The sequence below is a fragment of the Lynx canadensis genome, chromosome C1 (assembly GCF_007474595.2).
Source record: "Lynx canadensis isolate LIC74 chromosome C1, mLynCan4.pri.v2, whole genome shotgun sequence".
NCBI classification, from domain to species: domain Eukaryota; kingdom Metazoa; phylum Chordata; class Mammalia; order Carnivora; family Felidae; genus Lynx; species Lynx canadensis.
In genome coordinates, this window is record NC_044310.1 from 139,244,313 (window position 1) to 139,261,518 (window position 17,206).

The 17,206-nt window shown below is 43.8% G+C and overlaps 1 protein-coding gene across 1 annotated transcript in view; it reads left to right on the top strand.

The window, feature by feature from the left end:
* Window positions 1-17,206, top strand: part of KIF5C (kinesin family member 5C) — a 164,710-nt gene that overhangs the window by 59,481 nt on the left and 88,023 nt on the right. The window contains exons 3-7 of the mRNA XM_030326755.1: window positions 1,691-1,764; window positions 8,545-8,649; window positions 13,472-13,520; window positions 13,795-13,850; window positions 14,552-14,639. Of these exons, the coding sequence (XP_030182615.1) occupies window positions 1,691-1,764; window positions 8,545-8,649; window positions 13,472-13,520; window positions 13,795-13,850; window positions 14,552-14,639 (372 nt within the window). The remainder of the gene's footprint in view (window positions 1-1,690; window positions 1,765-8,544; window positions 8,650-13,471; window positions 13,521-13,794; window positions 13,851-14,551; window positions 14,640-17,206) is intronic.

Genomic DNA, 17,206 nt, shown 5'->3' on the forward strand with positions numbered 1-17,206 from the left:
TTGCAGTTCAGCGGCAGAGATTTAATTTCTAATAAATAGAAACTTTAGTGCTGTGATTATGGCTGGCATTCCAGTGGCCTGGAGTTGTTTATGCCATGAATATAGAATGTTAAAAGTCCAGCTGCAGGGTGGTAACCTCTTGTGCCCCTCAAAGCACATCACATTCATGGTCCTATAAAGGCTTTCCACCCTGAATCTTTTCTCTGAGCAAGTTGACATTTTTGTGAAAACTGAAGCTTGAACCTGTAGCCCGTACATTGTAGTCTTTAAGTTTCTGCTTCTCCTGTTACCAAGGAAACCATTACCAGAAGTTAGAAGTTTGATATGTGTGAACATTCTCTCTCTCTCTCTCTCTCTCTCTCTCTCAATATAGCTTGACACAAACTCTTAAGGGCTTCTAGAATTAAAAAAAAAAATCTGCTTACTTTCTCTCTCTCTCTCTCTTTTTTTTTTAGCTTCCTAAAGGAAAATCCCACTTTCTGTTCTGATCTCAGTTCACCCTCCAGTAACCTCAGATCAATAAAATGTGTATTGAAAAATTTTTTAGAAAAGCTAACCAAACAACAAACATTAACTGACATTATAGAATTCAGAGAGGCCCAAAACACAAAATAACCAACCTACCTAGGGCCTGAAATAAATGGAGCTGATGGCCTGGAGTGATGATTTTGTACATAGCCCTGAAAAAGGACACCTCATTAGGGAGTTCCTCTTGTTGCCCCCACTGTCCTTTCAGGAATGAGACTTCCTCCTCTTACGTAGAGATGTTGGGTCAATGATATTAATTATGTACTATTTCCCTTCTGGTGATGTTGATGTGGATGAGGGAGGGTTGAGGGAAATATATTTTAATCACCTCTGCTGCTTTGAAAGAATTCCCACAGATAATCTGCAGTGCAAAGCAGCCTCTGTCTGCACGCCTCCCCTCGTCCCTGTGCGAAATGGAGGCTGGCCTGCCCTGTGTGGAGGTTTGCACAGTATGCTCATTGTGTAATTAAAAGAAATTCCTGATGCTGATGGGCCTGGGCCGGCCTGCTGCTAGCAGTCACTGAAATAACAGAGGCATGAACTTTGAGTCAGGGCCCCGGTGGTTTCTGGGCTGATTGGATTGTCACCATGTGGCCAGGATTACAGAGTGGGGGGGCCTGTCCTCCCAGGCTCGGGACTTGCTCGGTTCTGAAGGGGCTCCGTGCAGCCTTCCTGAGAAACCTTCTTAAGAAGCTCGCCTGGGCCAGTGTTTAAACTGACCCAAATCAGATCTTTAGCAAAGAAATTCTATTCTACACTTCATTCCAGAGACTCAGGACCCTAATAATGTTTTTCTTCCTCTGACTGATCTCAGGAGATCAACTTAGAGAAGAAAACTCAAGTATCTCTCAACTAAAAGAGAGTGTACTGCTCGATAATCTGTTTTAATGTTGATGGTACTGGGAGAAAGGGTGTCTGCCTTCTTTTTCATTAATATGTAGTGTAGGAATGTGAGTATATTTCTTTTTATTTGTGGAACAGTGGAGGCCTTCATTTATGCTTTTATCTCACAATTCTACTTAAAATGCAAATGGAGCTGAAAGACATCGTTTGTGTGAAAAATGAGATGGGCCATTTGGAAAATGTAATTTTAAAATATGGAACCAACACTAGCATATGATCAAAGTAATGAGTTAATTTTAATTTCTTTTCTTGCTTGCAGATGTCCTTGAAGGTTATAACGGGACGATTTTTGCGTATGGACAGACTTCATCAGGAAAAACACACACCATGGAGGTAAGATTGCAGCATGCTGTGATGGCAGCCTCTGTGTGGCTGGCCAAATTCAGGTGCGTGTGGCCCCTTGGCTATGCAAGGCAGGTGGCTAAGGGGCTGGTCACGTGTGACCGATTTATTTTGTCTCCGTGGAGTTTTAAAATAATGGTGAGTAATAAAATCTCAGGAGTTCAGAATTTTAAAAAAATCCTTTGTTGGTAGCTCTCTCAAAACGGAAGTAGTAAATTCTATTAGAAAAGAATCATCAACAAGCTGAACAGTGGTGTGAGTATCCTAGGGCCTGTGGCCCTAATCTCACTGAGAAAGTCTGTTGCGAAAGTCCCTAAGGGTTTAAAGGAGTGGGGCTACTCTGGGGAGGTGAGTCTCCTCAGAAGAACTGTATGTCAGAGACTTAAAGAAGTTGGCTTGTGGACCAAATTCAGCCCACAGGTATATTTTTGTTTGGACTATACAGCGTGTTTTACATTTTAAAAAATTTATTATTACTATACATATTTTAAAATTGCAGGCAGTGTTTAAAATGGGATGATTTCACATAATTCTAAGTTTCTAAATCTGGTTGAAAATTCTGAAGATCCTGGGGCACATGGCTGGCTCAGTCAGTGGAGTGTGGGACTCTTGATCTTGGGGTTGTGGGTTCGAGCCCCACGTGGGGTGTAGGGGTATAGAGATTACTTATGAAGATTCTATGACACTGGATGAAATTTCAACCTAATATAAAGTGTAAACTTCACTGGAGCAGAGCTCTTCATTGTCTTGTTTGCCTGTTTATTGACATTTCCACTGTGTGAAACAGCGACTGTCACCTGGGAGGGGTTCCATAAAATAGTTGTTGAATTGATACCCTCATGCCCTGTCCAGTCCACACTGGCCCCATCCCTGCACACTGCAAGAGAGTATGAATGTACGTGCAGCATCCTCTGTCATTAACTTACACACCTGCCCCTGTGAGCTCTCGAAGGTGTGACCCCAGTGTAAATTGTTGGCGGTGGAGGTTTGCGGCTCCAGGCTGTGTTCCAGACAAGGCACGTCTGCGGACAAAATTGGCCCCCTTTGCGTCTTCTGTTCCTGCTTTTTGCCACGGACTCCTGTAAGCCCTTCAGGGCGGATAATTCTTTAAAAGGCTCCCCTGACAGGTGAGGAGAGGTAGAAGAGTGGTTGTTACAAGAAACTGTGCAGAGGAAGTTTGGGGAATTCAGCTTACAAGCAGCAGAGTAAGATGAATCCTTGATCCTTCAAGCTTAGGATTTTCATGTACGGTACCCTCCTGGGAATGTCTCTGAGTGAGCTGGCCGGCTGGCCAGACGCTGCAGAATCGGTTTAGCTTATGAATCATTCCTATTGAAGAGGAGATTTCAAAGGCCTGAGGCAAAAAGCCTTGAGGCTCTGATGTTCTGCTCACACCGATTTCAAGTGTGCATTGGACTCTGGGGGATCTCGTTTCTGTGGTGTTGACTTACGTTCACCCATTTTGCAGTGGACAGTGGTTCAGAGATTGCAGAGATTAAAGGAGGCATCAGGTTTATTTGCCACTGCTTCTGCACAGAGTAGGACTGTCGCCTGACACCTGAGCCTTGGCCCCCTGTCTTCTTGCACCTCATGTTCTCCTGCAGTGAGACGCGGGCATGGCCAGCCCCTCGCCTGCCTCTCTTGCTGAGCCCCAGACCCTTGACCTTCTAGGCACCAGAAAAGTTGCAGTTATAGATTTCCTAAGTGCCAGCCTTCCCAGTAGCTGTGACAATAGCTCCTTCATAAGGCATGAGAGAGAGAGAGAGAGAGAGAGAGAGAGAGAGAGAGAGAGAGAGAGCATCTCATGATGGTATCCATCAGTCTCCAGGTTTTTGGAAAATTACCAAATGGTATATAAAACAACAATAAAAGTGCAATATTTAGAACTCCCCCCCCCCCCACCCCCCAATCATAGGGAATGTTTACAAGAATGACCTTTTTGGCTTTCGAATTAATTCATCTTTGGGAAATACAAGATATTTGCTAAATGTCAGAAATTTAAATTGTAAACCATCAAAGGAGAGACCTGTCCCCAGAGTAAAATCTTAGTTTGTGTTGTGTGCGGGGGGAATCGGTGGGTGTGAGGAGATGACAAAGAGGTATCCCAGCTCTTTAAAACCTAAATCGGAGATGTTGTGTTAGATGAGAGCATCTGGAGCCCTCTGTCTCACAGCGTGAACCTTACAAGGCCTGCAGCACTGCTGTGGGCCCAGAGGGACCCATGGCCCCCTAAAGGGAACTGGCTTCTGTGCGGGTTCCTCTCATAGCTGCCTAAGTTCTGTAGCCTTTTCATCCTCGTCGGTTTTAACAGGTTGATTGTAAGGGGTTGCTTTTCTTTATTGTGACTTCTGAATATCACATGTTTGTGTCCACGGGAGGACGGGGTGGGGCAGATGGGAGCCCTTTCCCAGCATCCCCCTGCCCCCACAGGCACTTAGTTTAGTTCTTTCTGTAGGGTGATTATAGATTGAAAAGACGGTAGGGGATACTTTAGAGGAAAACAGAGGAAAGGAGGAGCCCCGAGCCGAAGTCATAGAGACTGTGGGAGACCAAGAAATCCAGGACCCTGGAATGCAATTAAATTAAAAAAAAAAAAAAACAAAAAAAACAAAAAAACAACCCTGCAGGGCTTGCACCATCTGAAAGGATTTTATGTATTCGGAATTATACATTGTGATCTTTCAAAGGCTTTTGGAAGGGGATGTTAACTCCCTGAATGGACAGAGCTGTCACATTTTAAAGCTGTTTTTCATTTTAATCCCCTCATTTTTGGTCTGACATCCAGTGGTGATTCCATTACTTTCTATTGAGGAGAACAAACAGATAAGCCTACATAAAATTGGAAAGATTAGCTTCTGAAGATGGAGCATTTAAGGCGGATTTTCAGTAAAAATAGGAAACACTTGACAGTGCTGATGCCAGGCTTGGTAGGGCACCGTGGTGCACTGGGCCCAGGGCAGGTGCAGCCGGTGCTTCTAGGGCTGGGGTGAGGGAGGGCTGCTGGCGGTGCTGGCTATCCAGGGGAAGGGAGGGCTGGACCTTCGTTCAGTGTGTGTTGCCCGGGAGGGCTTCTCTGGGCCCCGTGCCTTGCTTTGTGTCCCTCTTCAGCACCGATTTAGACAGATGGAGACACGCTGTTTTTCCTTCTGCCCACAAGGGCACCGGGAGCCCGTGGAATGGTGCAGGCCACCCCACTGCTGAGCTGAGCCAGCCGAGTGATTTTTAATGAGCCTGTCCGAGTGCATTGGTGCTCGTGTGAGCTGACGGGCTGCCTGCTTTCCCATCTTAAGTGTTTCAGGAAACCATCCTGCTTGGGAGGTTGAGAAGGCAACTGGGGCTAGAACAAAGGGAGTCTTGTTCTGCAGCCAGTGGCCTGGGTCTGGTTTCTTCTTTCACACATGTTCCGAGAAGGCCACATTCAGAAGTGGGAGAAGTTTTGGAAGAGGATTATGTAGGATACAAGTATACAAATGTGCTTTGTGTTTTCTGGGAGAAGAAAGATGGTGAAGCGGGACATTCCTTTGCTACTCAAGTCCATCCCTGATCCTCCAGCCAACTGAACTTGTCATGGCTCTCTTAATGGGTTATTGTTTCTCAGTTCCTATGCCTCTGTTGCATTCCTCTCATCTCATCTTCCTGCTTCTTGCCCATCCTGATCTCCATCTCTCAAGATTTGGTGTCCCTCAGGGAAGCCATCTCATATCACCACAGCTGGAAAGGACTCTCTGTTCTCGGAATTTCTATAGCTCTCTGCTTTTTACCACCTTTTATCACCTGAGGTGACTACTGTGTGTGTGTGTTTGTGTATTTTATTTGAAGAAAGAGTGAAGACTTTTATTGAGCACCCCTCCGTCTTATATACATACACCACACACATCAACACCCTCTCAACACCACTCACACCCACACACTACATCTCTCTCTCTCTCTCTCTGTCTCACACACACACACACACACACACACACACACACACACTGTCTTGGCAGGCTCAGTGTACTGAACATAAAGCCTCAGCTGTCACCACTCCTGGGCTTATGAGCTAGATCAAGCATCCCAGCCCCTAAACCTTTGCTATATTTGAGTGTCACTTCCGTGACCATGGGAATGGAGGTATTATCATGCCTTCTCCAAATTAACATGTCCTTCCCTCTCATGTGGTTTTTGGGTGCGGGCTTCAGGGAAGCAGCAGGGAGTGTCGCAGACTCATCCCTGGTTCTTCCTTGGTTCTTACCCTGACAAAGGCAAACAAAGGGATGTCAATATTTGTGTGAGCCAGAAATCAATTGGAAGATAAACCTTTTGAAAGGGAAAGTATCTAGAGAAACAGATTGGAGTCATTTATAAATGATTTGTGAATTATCACTCGTTCTTCTTTGTCTGTGAACCACTGAGGAGAAGCTAAAGGATTATGATGGATTATTGAAGGGTTCTGGGGAAGCCTGGGGGGACACTCCTCAGACTCTCTGAGGTGGATTGACCCAATGGCATCATGACATTTGATTGGAGAGAGATCTGTGTTTTCACTGTCTTGTGTCATTTCTTAATTATTTGTTTGTTTGTTTTTGTTTATTTATCTAGGGAGTGTGAGTGGGGAAGGGGCAGAGAGCAAGGGAGAGAGAATCCCAAGCAGGCTTCACACTGTCAGAGCTGCGCCCCACATGGGGCTTGAACCCGTGAACCATGAGATCATAAACTGAGCCAAAATCAAGAGTCAGACACTTAACCTACTGAGCCACGCAGGCACCCCTTTCACTGTCCGGGCCATTTCTGCCAGCAATTTTCATAGTCCTGAGCATGCAGGGCCCAGTGTTTGATGTTTATGATGGCCTGTGAGAAGTAAGATTACCAACATTTGAGAAACTCTGTGTCTCAGCCATTCGGGGCTATTTTCCTAAGATATATGTTAATGGTCCGGGATAGAAATATATTTTCAGACTCTTCAGGTCAAATAAACCCCAACGACTGCTTAATGAGAACCTAATATGAGCTGAATAATATAATGCTAACATTTATTGTCCCTAAACACTTTATGTATACTGTTTAATTTATATTCTACAATAATTCTATGCAGTAGACACCGTACTAAGTATCATAAGAAGTGGGAAGAAATACATATGCGCTGGCCACCTTGCCTTTAGGGACTGTACAGTCAAACAAAAAGCAATATAAAGATATCAAATGATATAGGATTCTTAGCAGATGAAGGCATTCCAGGAGAGAACCCATTTTCCCGGGTAAGAGAGCTTTGCCAGAGGACAGATATATCTAAAGTCAGCTTTCCTCTTGCTTTCAAGAGAGTGTAAGGTTAGGGATCAGGTGTGCAAAGGAGGATTCACAATGTAAAGCGCTTTGTGGCCTGGAGTTAGTGCCAGGGTCCATGTGACTTCTTGCTTTTGGTAACTCAAATATTGGCTTGAAAGTCAACCTGTCAAAGAGGAGCTATGTGGTGAATCCCTGAAGGATAAAGAAGATCTGATTGAGGAAAACAAAGCAGGTCTTCCAGGTGGCAGGGAGATTTGGAACAAGGATATGAGTCATCGTGTTGCTGAAGGCTGTTGGTGTCCCTGGGAGACTGAAGAGTAAGACGGGTTTTGTGATTTTCTTATAGTTCCAGTTTTTTTGTTTTTTTTTTTCCCCAGAGTTTTATAACTTTCTGAAGGTCTAAAAAACTCTGGGAATACTGTTGCCAACGATTACTTTAGACCTGCAGACTATGTGTTTGTGCACTGATGGGTGGTTTAACATGGAACAGAATAGAACTTGGAGCATGGGAGTAAGGAAGGCTCTCTGGGAGCCCTTGCTAGGGCTGCCACTGTAAATACTTCTAGAACTCTTCTTTAGGAATTGCTTTCAAATACTACGGCATATCTTTTTTGAAAGTTTTCAGAGGCGGCAAATCTGGATCTTAAACATGGATTTAGTAAAATAGTTCAAATCACAGAAGAACTCATCTAACCCATTACCCCTTAGATAAAATATCCCTCAACCCCCCCACCCCCGCCTTAGGGTTGGAAGAGGGTTCCTAGGGGCGCTGGCTGCATGGGAAGAGAGGGCTAGACCTCTCTCAGAGAAAAAAGGGGGGTAAAAGAATAAGAGAATATATTACAAGTGGATTTAAGTATTAGAAACAGCCCCCCCCCCCAAAAAAAAAAGAGAAGAAAAGGAAAGGAAAGAACCAAAAATTACTTGAACAATTCAGGCTGGGAATTATGGATTTTTATGAAATCGATGAAATGGCTTTTCTTGATTGGTTTGTGAAGCGATACTGAAGGTTTTTCTAGAATAAGGTGAGAAATTTTTGAGCAATGATGACATAAAAGAAACTATCAGCTCTCAAGGTGGTTTTATTAATGCAGATTAACTTGGACTTGTACCTTCTGATCAGTTTGTAAAAATTTCAAAACAAAAACCACCTTTGGGATGTGATAGTCACCCTATAATCTCAGTCCTCCTCCCGCCCTCCTCCCTTCTACCCACACCCTTACCCACATACACCCATTTGCTGCCATGAGCGGCAGCAGGAGTGAATATTTCTGGGGCTTGACAGAACAAGCCCTCCACTGCTGGTAAAAAGAGCAACATGCTGATCTATTTCCATGAACTTAACGGTCTGTTTGCCTGTCAGGTGGACCCTCCAAATGAGCAGACATACGTGCATGGGTGTTCCCTCTTCCACGGTGTTCTGTTCGTGCATCCACCTATGGTCCCTTCTCTCAGACAGGTTTCCCAGCACTCTTTAGCTCCCTGTGCTTGTGTTTTTTCACTCACTAGGGGAAGCTACATGACCCTCAACTCATGGGGATCATCCCAAGGATCGCGCACGACATCTTTGACCACATCTATTCCATGGATGAAAACCTGGAGTTTCATATCAAGGTAAGTGCCCTTGATTAAGTCCAAGGAGAAGAAACTGAGCCCCAAATCATGTTTCTTAGCTTTCTTCTTTTTCTGTGTACATAAAAGATGATTTTTATGTATTTTAGATGACGTGCCATCATAGGCAAAGCCATAGTTATTTAATGGTTCAGGTTAATACTGAGGAAATAATTGAGATAAAGTAAAAGCCTTCTTTAGGATGGAATCATCTTGATAGTTGTTTGAATTCTATACTTACCCTGTAGATTTCTAGAGATGTGACTAGAATGTGTCTATGATTGGGTGAGGACAGCATTTCCCAAAGTATGTTCCAGGTCCCTCATATTAATAGGTGGGTTACCAGGGAAAAGGTTTATGTGGCCAAATAAGCTGGAAAAATGTTTTGTTGAAAAATGTTAAATTCATCACAAGTTAAACATGCTATTATGCAGTATAATTCTACAAAGGGGACATGTAGTATATTACATTTTCCTGCGTATTTGATGGTGGACATATTTTTCTCCTTTTGGGGTATGATAGAATAGTGTTTTGGGAAGCACACTTTGACAAGTAGTAGGGAAGGGTATTATCCTTCCTGTTTTTTTGTTTTTTTTTTTTTTAAACCAGAACCTCTGCTCTGACTTAAATTTGAATTGAAAGAAATTTTTAATCTCTTAACTATAGCTGTTAATTCGTAACATTGAGCATTAGGGGTATATTCATTGGAGCTCCTTTGTTTGCAAGAGATTGAAAGCCACTTGTTTAAGCAACTAGAGAAAACTGTTATAAGGTACAAAATGTGAAGGCATGTGGCTTGGGGGTTGTAGAAAAGTAAGAATCCAGACCCTGCTTTTCCTTTAAAATATTTTTTTTTTAATTAAAAAGCTTGAGATACATTTCATGCACCATAAAATTCATTTTTTAAGTGTACAATTTAATGGTTTTTACTATATTTCAAAAATTACACAATTATGATCACTAATTCCAGAACATTTTCATCACCCCCGAAAGAAACTCTGTCCCTGTTACAGTCCCTGCATTTCTGTCTGCTTGCTTTATCTTTGTTCAGGGGGTGCATGGGTAAGGGGAGAAGGACCATGGTAGCTCCTGTTCCACATCCCTTATTCCCGATTCCTAATTCCCCAGGGAGTGGGCTCCTTGGCCTAGCCTACAGCAGGGCTTGCCCCCAGCTCTGATTAGTGTTGTCCAGGATACACATGGCTGGCTGAGTTCCTGCCATGGCGACTGGGGACGATGTGGACAGGGGGTGAGGAAGAGACACAGGCAGTTCTAAGAAGACTTGGTGCTGAGGACATGAGCCAAGAGGCTGACCATTCTTTAAGGCTGGGTTAGTGTACTAGGCCCATTATTTAAAAAAAATTTTTTTAACGTTTATTTATTTTTTTTTTTAATTTTTTTTTTCAACGTTTATTTATTTTTGGGACAGAGAGAGACAGAGCATGAACGGGGGAGGGGCAGAGAGAGAGGGAGACACAGAATCGGAAACAGGCTCCAGGCTCCGAGCCATCAGCCCAGAGCCTGACGCGGGGCTCGAACTCCCGGACCGCGAGACCGTGACCTGGCTGAAGTCGGACGCTTAACCGACTGCGCCACCCAGGCGCCCCAAACGTTTATTTATTTTTGAGACAGAGAGAGACAGAGCATGAACGAGGGAGGGTCAGAGAGAGAGGGAGACACAGAATCTGAAACAGGCTCTGGGCTCTGAGCTGTCAGCACAGAGCCTGACGCAGGGCTTGAACTCACGGACTGCGAGATCATGACCTGAGCTGAAGTCGGACGCTTAACCGACGGAGCCACCCAGGCACCCCTAGGCCCATCATTTTAGAGATGAAGAAACTGAAGTTTAAAGACAGCACTGGCTGGCCATAGTTACATATCAGGTTATTGGCAGCAGTTACAGATCAGGTTATTAGACTCTTGATCTAACCAATCCCAAGTGCAACACCTTTCCATTATGTTAAACTTCCATCTTACTTATTTCGGCTATGTGCCTTTCCTAAATTATATAAAAACAAGGCAACAACTGTTTGCCCCATTATAAATTAGATCTGGCAAGTCTTTTTACTTTATAAATCTTTTTCCTCCCTTTATTGGCTAATGCTGGTTTCTCCTCTTTGCCAGGGTTCTTTATATCTAAGGATACAGAAGCCTGTTGCTTTGATGGGATCAAGATTTAGGAGCTTAGTACATCTTTAAGGCTGTTTGCATTTAAATACCTTAAACTACTGTAGGGTTCTTATGGGATAATCCCAGAGTAAGATGTTAAACCAATTACTGCCCTCAAAATAGTGTGAATCTTATTAAGATAAAAACAGCCCCAGCATGAAGCAGGAGAGAAGAAACAACACCCAAGTCTCCAGGGCTGAATTTTACAGTCTGGCTTTCTGTTCTGCATTTGTAGTTATGCTCACTTATTTCATACATCATAATTATAAGTGGGAAGGCTAGCGATTGTTCCATATTTGAACTGAGCAGTGACAGGCTTAATCAAGAAAAAGAGGCTTGATTAAAACACTATTGAAAATCTGTTCCTTAAAGTGAGCCCCATAGAGGTTTTAAACATTATTTCTGAACATGCAATTTCTTAATGCAAAACAATTGCATATTTCTTTTTCTTCCACCTGGTTTCATAAAGCATTTGCAATGACAAAAATAACAAAATCACTCCCCCTCCCCCCACTCAAGCACCAGTATCTTCTGTGGTAAAAGAAGATATTAAATGTGAACAGGATTTTTTTTTTTTTTTTTTTTTTGGGACAGAGAGAGACAGAGCATGAACGGGCGAGGGGCAGAGAGAGAGGGAGACACAGAATCGGAAACAGGCTCCAGGCTCTGAGCCATCAGCCCAGAGCCTGACGCGGGGCTCGAACTCACGGACCGCGAGATCGTGACCTGGCTGAAGTCGGACGCTTAACCGACTGCGCCACCCAGGCGCCCCGTGAACAGGATTTTAATTGCCGTATTTGTTGACATGTAATTTATGACTGCTTTTTAGTGTAATTTCTCTGTAATCTATGGAAATAAGGATACATGTGTACATCTCAAAGATACAGAAGTCTTTTTTTTTAAATCTTCTTTAATGTTTATTTATTTTTGAGAGAGAGAGAGAGACAGAGACAGAGTGCAAGCAAGGGAGGGGCAGAGAGAGGGTGACACGGAATTTGAAGCAGGCTCCAGGCTCTGAGCTGTCAGCAGAAAGCCCGATGTGGAGTTTGAACTCACAGACCACGAGACCATGAGCCAAAGTCAGACACTTAACTGACTGAGCCACCCAGGTGCCCCTCAAAGATGCAGAAGTCTTAATGAAAGCCAGGTAGTCTTGAAATGCAGTAGAATGGGTTGGAACCAGGGTTGAGTTGGCCACAGGGAGGCTGAATGAGAGATGTGTAAGATTAGAGGCCAAACAGACCCTAGGATTCCAGCCACAGGAAGAAGTTTCAGGAGCAGTGATTCTTTCCAAGGTCAGCTAGGTGTGTCTGTGATGTGCGAGGCTTGGTGACTGGGGAGTTTGACAGATGATCAGGCAGGCTCAGGTTGTTAGGGAGACAGGCAACGTGGAGAGGATGGCCAGGTACAGGTTCCAGAGTTTGAAGCCCAGCTCTCAGAGAAACTGGGAAGTCACTAGGCTCCAGGCTGAGACACAGACAAGGTAATAAGTGGGGCTGAGTTGGTGAGGACTAGCCTTGAGTTGGGGAAGCTTCACTTCCCACAACCAGAGGTAGAACTGATTCAGAGCTAGGATGCAGGGGTGAGGTTTCACCTGTAGAGTTACACTCCAACTTTACAACTATTTTGGCACCTTTTTTCTTCCTTAACAACTTGTTTATCCATTCCTTTGTTTAGGTTTCAAGAAAACCCATAAACATGAGAGAAAGAAAAGTTGATCTGAGAGGCAGAAGGCAGGTGTAGACAAAAAGTGCAGAATCCTAGACAGAATTTTTGACATCATCGAGTCCAAATGGCTTCATTTGACAGATGGGAAAACTGAGGCCTCTCGTCTCGGTTACATGTGAATTAAACCCCCAAGATCGCATATCTAGTTAAAGCTGTTCTCAGATGTCAGCTGACATAAGAACTAACCAGGGATTAGAAGCAGATTCCTAGGACCTGTTCCTGGAGATTCTGATTCAGGAGGACTACAATAGGGTTCATGACTCTGCAATTTAAACAAAGGCTATGGATGATGCTGATGCAGGTGGTTCTGGGCTGGCGTTTGAGAACAATTGATGGGAAGGCTTCCTTTCCCTCTCGCAGTCTAGTCTGTCTTTCATTAAATCACATTTTGTTCGGACCCTTCCTGGACTCCCCAAAGCTGGCCACCATCAGCAGCTCTCTCCCTGTTGCCTTTGAGCAAAGTGCCCTTATTCCAGTCCCTACTTCTTCATGTGAGTGTTTCATCCCAGTCTGGTGAGGGTGTCAGTGTCACACATGAGGAGAGGCCTACTGATTTTTGACAGTTGCTCGTGAAGGACGTTTCTGTTGCAACTGTTGTCCTACCTAGAAGTTTGCTTGGTGCTCACATAGGGTGAAAAGGAGAGTCGTTCTGTGAGTGGTTGCCCAGCACACAATGTAAGGAGCACCCGAGTCAAGACCACAGAGGCCGTCAAGCACGGAGAGTGGCCGCACTGGGCAGCGGCCCGCAGAGCAGGCTGACGCGACAGGAGGCTGGAGAGCCCGGAGGGTCGGCCAACTCTTCACTTTGTGGCCCCTCTTCTTGCTCTTCTTAGCCGTACATGCCAAAGACCTTCTATGAGTTTTAATAGTGATAGTTTTTAAATACAGTGTGGCATTTCTGTTTCAAACTCCATTTGTTTTTAACTAGGTTTCCTATTTTGAGATCTACTTGGACAAAATCAGGGACTTATTGGATGGTGAGTAACCTGAATGCTTGTCCTCTATTTGCTCTGTAACTAAGGTCCAGGGAGGCTGAAAGGATTCACAGCACTTCTGCTTAAGGAACTAATGAAAATACAGAGATCTTTTATTGTCTATACACTATCTGCTTGTTCTCAGCCAAGGCTTAAACTTGCGTATGGCAAAGACATGAGATTTGCCTGTCTTCGGTAACAATTTCTCTTTATCCTCCAATACTGAGTCTTTAACTTTTCTTCTCTCCTCTGCATGCCATCATTATTATCTCTGTAGTATCCAAGACGAACTTGGCTGTTCATGAAGACAAAAACAGAGTCCCGTATGTAAAGGTATGAGGAAAACTTGATGATGCAATTGACTTGTCTCCGGTCACTGTCATCATAATTATTATGTAATATGCTCACAACGTTACCTATAAAGTGTATGGAGGTATTTCATCATGTTCCTTACATTTAATATTCATCTGGTAAAAAAAAATAGACATTTAATTTCTCCAGTTGTATCTCTGTAAATATACCACAGATGTCTAATCACATAAGGTAAGAATTGGAGAAGTGAACAAATATTTATTATTCACATGTGAAGAGGCTTTTATATGGAGGATAATTGCTTATACTTTGTAGTTAGGGGAAGCCCAGCAGAGCATTATGTCTAGAATGTGTCTAATTAAAGTTGGGGACTAGAATGGAAGGCAAAGCAAAATTTCATCCATTTCTTTTTCTGTCACTGGTTTTCTTTATTCTGTTTCTCAGAAACAGAAACTCATGCTGTTGAGTAAGAACAGGTATTTAAAAATCTAGGAAAATCTGGCATTTCTTTTATGGTTTACTTCTGGGTTTCCCAAGGTTTGCCCAGACTTCTTTTTCATGTAGAATTCACGCCAGAAGCAGGAGAAAAAATGGTGGGATCAACACTGGAGCCTTTCTCTCAATCTGCACCTCTAGGGGAAAAATGGGAAAATGTTTAGCTGTCTTAAAATACCGGTGTTTTCTGGTCCTTTAACGGTGAACCTGAACCGACTCTTTTGCAGGGGTGCACCGAGCGCTTTGTGTCAAGCCCTGAGGAAGTCATGGATGTGATAGATGAAGGCAAAGCAAACCGACACGTGGCTGTAACAAGTAAGCTTGGTGTCCTGTTCCCTCTCCTGTGAGTCAGGGTACAACTATCTGCCCACCCGCCAGGATGGCTGGGTTATGAGGTCCAAAGGAAATAATTCAGGGGAAGGCAGTTGTAAAGCAATGGCTTGGATGCAGACACACAGGTGTGTGCAGTCTGAGTGCATCTAGGCACATCGTGGGAAGCAGTGCCTTCTGCTGTGCAGGGAACTCTGGGAAATAGCGGGTGACGTTCTCTGGGCCCTGGCAGCACCCTTTGTCTGGACCCTGGGGAAAACAAGCAACCCACCGAGACAAGGGGATTACAAGTCAGCTTCTAAATGTATTTCAACCATGTTGTTGTTCAGGTTAAAAAAAATTACAAATGAACAAATTTTATATGGCCAGTCATATGTGTGGAAAGAAACCACACTAGATTTCTGCCCTGTGTAAAAAGGGAAAAGGAAAGCCAGGAGGAGCTCAGAAAGAGCTGGGAGCGTTATTGAAAACTTCTAGGCTGGGGGCGCCTGGGTGGCGCAGTCGGTTGAGCGTCCGACTTCAGCCAGGTCACGATCTTGCGGTCCGTGAGTTCGAGCCCCGTGTCGGGCTCTGGGCTGATGGCTCAGAGCCTGGAGCCTGTTTCTGATTCTGTGTCTCCCTCTCTTTCTGCCCCTCCCCCGTTCATGCTCTGTCTCTCTCTGTCCCAAAAATAAATAAACGTTGAAAACTTCTAGGCTGTGTTAATCACAGGCGTGTTCAGGTCAGCTTGTTTTTCTTGCACTGCCTTCCTCGGTGTTTGCACGCACCTTGGGGAAGTGGTCATAAGTTGTTAGAGCAGCAGAGGCTCCATGAAAAGATGGTGGCTGTCTGTCTTATTCGGAGGGATGTGGACAAACCAGAGTGAGTTCAGATGAAGAGGAGCTGAGAGAAGTAGGGATTCCTAGCTTGGAAGAAAGAAAAAACTCTGAGGAGGACATATGGGCGATGTAATATTTCTCAACGTGTTCAAGTTGCTGTCATTAAGAAACCCAGTGTGCTTTGTATGATCCAAATGTGGACCACCCAGGGCAGGTTTTGACCAACCACAAGAACTCTCTGATCCTGATAGCAGCCCCAAGTAAAGCCTGCTGCCTAGAGGGGCAAGGAGTTCCCTGTGACGTATACAAGAGATTAAGGCATTGGTTGGTTGACTGGTCAAGCCTCTTTAAGTCTCTTCCATCCAAGGCTCTATGATTCTGTCACCCAGAACTGTAATTCTCAACCTGTTCTTTACCCGACCTACTATCAGACAATAATTACATATGTGGCAGATTTCATAGGTAAGCCTAGACATGTATACAGTGTAGGTTAAATTCTACTTATTTCTCTTCTGCTTACACATATACTTGAAAGGATGTAAGCCTGATATTCTCATCATAATAGTATCTCTCATTTGTAGATAAATTATTTACTTGATTTCTTCAGCTGTTGTTAGTCATGAGTTATTCAGGACATACTTGACAATCCATCTTGGCCCCTTGGTTCAGAACTGTTGGTCTAGAACATTACTAGTTTTCTTATCATTCTGTAAGCTGGTTTTTAAATGATTTTGGTAAGATACGCATAACATTAAACTTACCATTTTAACCATTTTTATGGGTACAATTCAGTAGCCTTACGTCCATTCACAATGTTGTACAACTATCACCACTATCCATTTCCAGAATTTAATCATCCCAAAGTTAAACCCCATGCCCATCGAACAATAACTCCCCATACTTCCTCTTCCCAACTCCTGGTAACCACTACACTACTTTGTGTCTCAATGGATTCGACCGCTCTAGCTGCCTCACATAAGTGAAGTAACATAGGTCCTCCTGTGACTTGTTTCACGTAGCATAACGTCTGCAAGGTCCATCCAATAAGTAGCGTATGTCAGAATTTCCTTTCTTTTTGAAATGCTAATATTCTGTTGTACATGTATACTGCATTTTGTTTATTCATTCATCCATAGTTAGACGTGTAGACCCTGTGTTGCTTCCACCTTCTGGCTGTTGTGAATAATACTGCTATGAACATGGCTGTATAAGTATCTGTTCAAGTGTCTGCTTTCAGTTCTTCTGGGCATATACCCAGAATTGGAATTGCTGGATCATATGTTAATTGTACTTTGAAGTGTTTAAGGAACTGCCATGCTATTTTCCATGCAGCTGCACCATTTTACATTCCTACCAACAAGAGCGCGCAAGTTTTAATTTCTCCACATCCTTGCCATTACTTCTTACTATTTTTGTTTCTTTTAAAGGTTATTTATGTATTTATGTTTGTATGTATGTATTTATTTTAGAGTGAGATGGGGAGAGGGGCAGAGGGAGGGAAGGAGGGAGAAAGAGAGAGAGAGAGAGAGAGAGAGAGAGAGAGAGAATCTTAAGCAGTCTCCACCATCAACAATCAGCATGGAGCCCAATGCGGGGCTGGATTCCACAACTCTGGGATCATGACCTGAACTGAGATCAAGAGTTGGACACTTAACTGACTGAGTCATCCAGGCGCTGCTATTTTTGTTTTCAGTAACCATGCTAATAGGTGTGATGTGTGAGGCCACTGTGGTT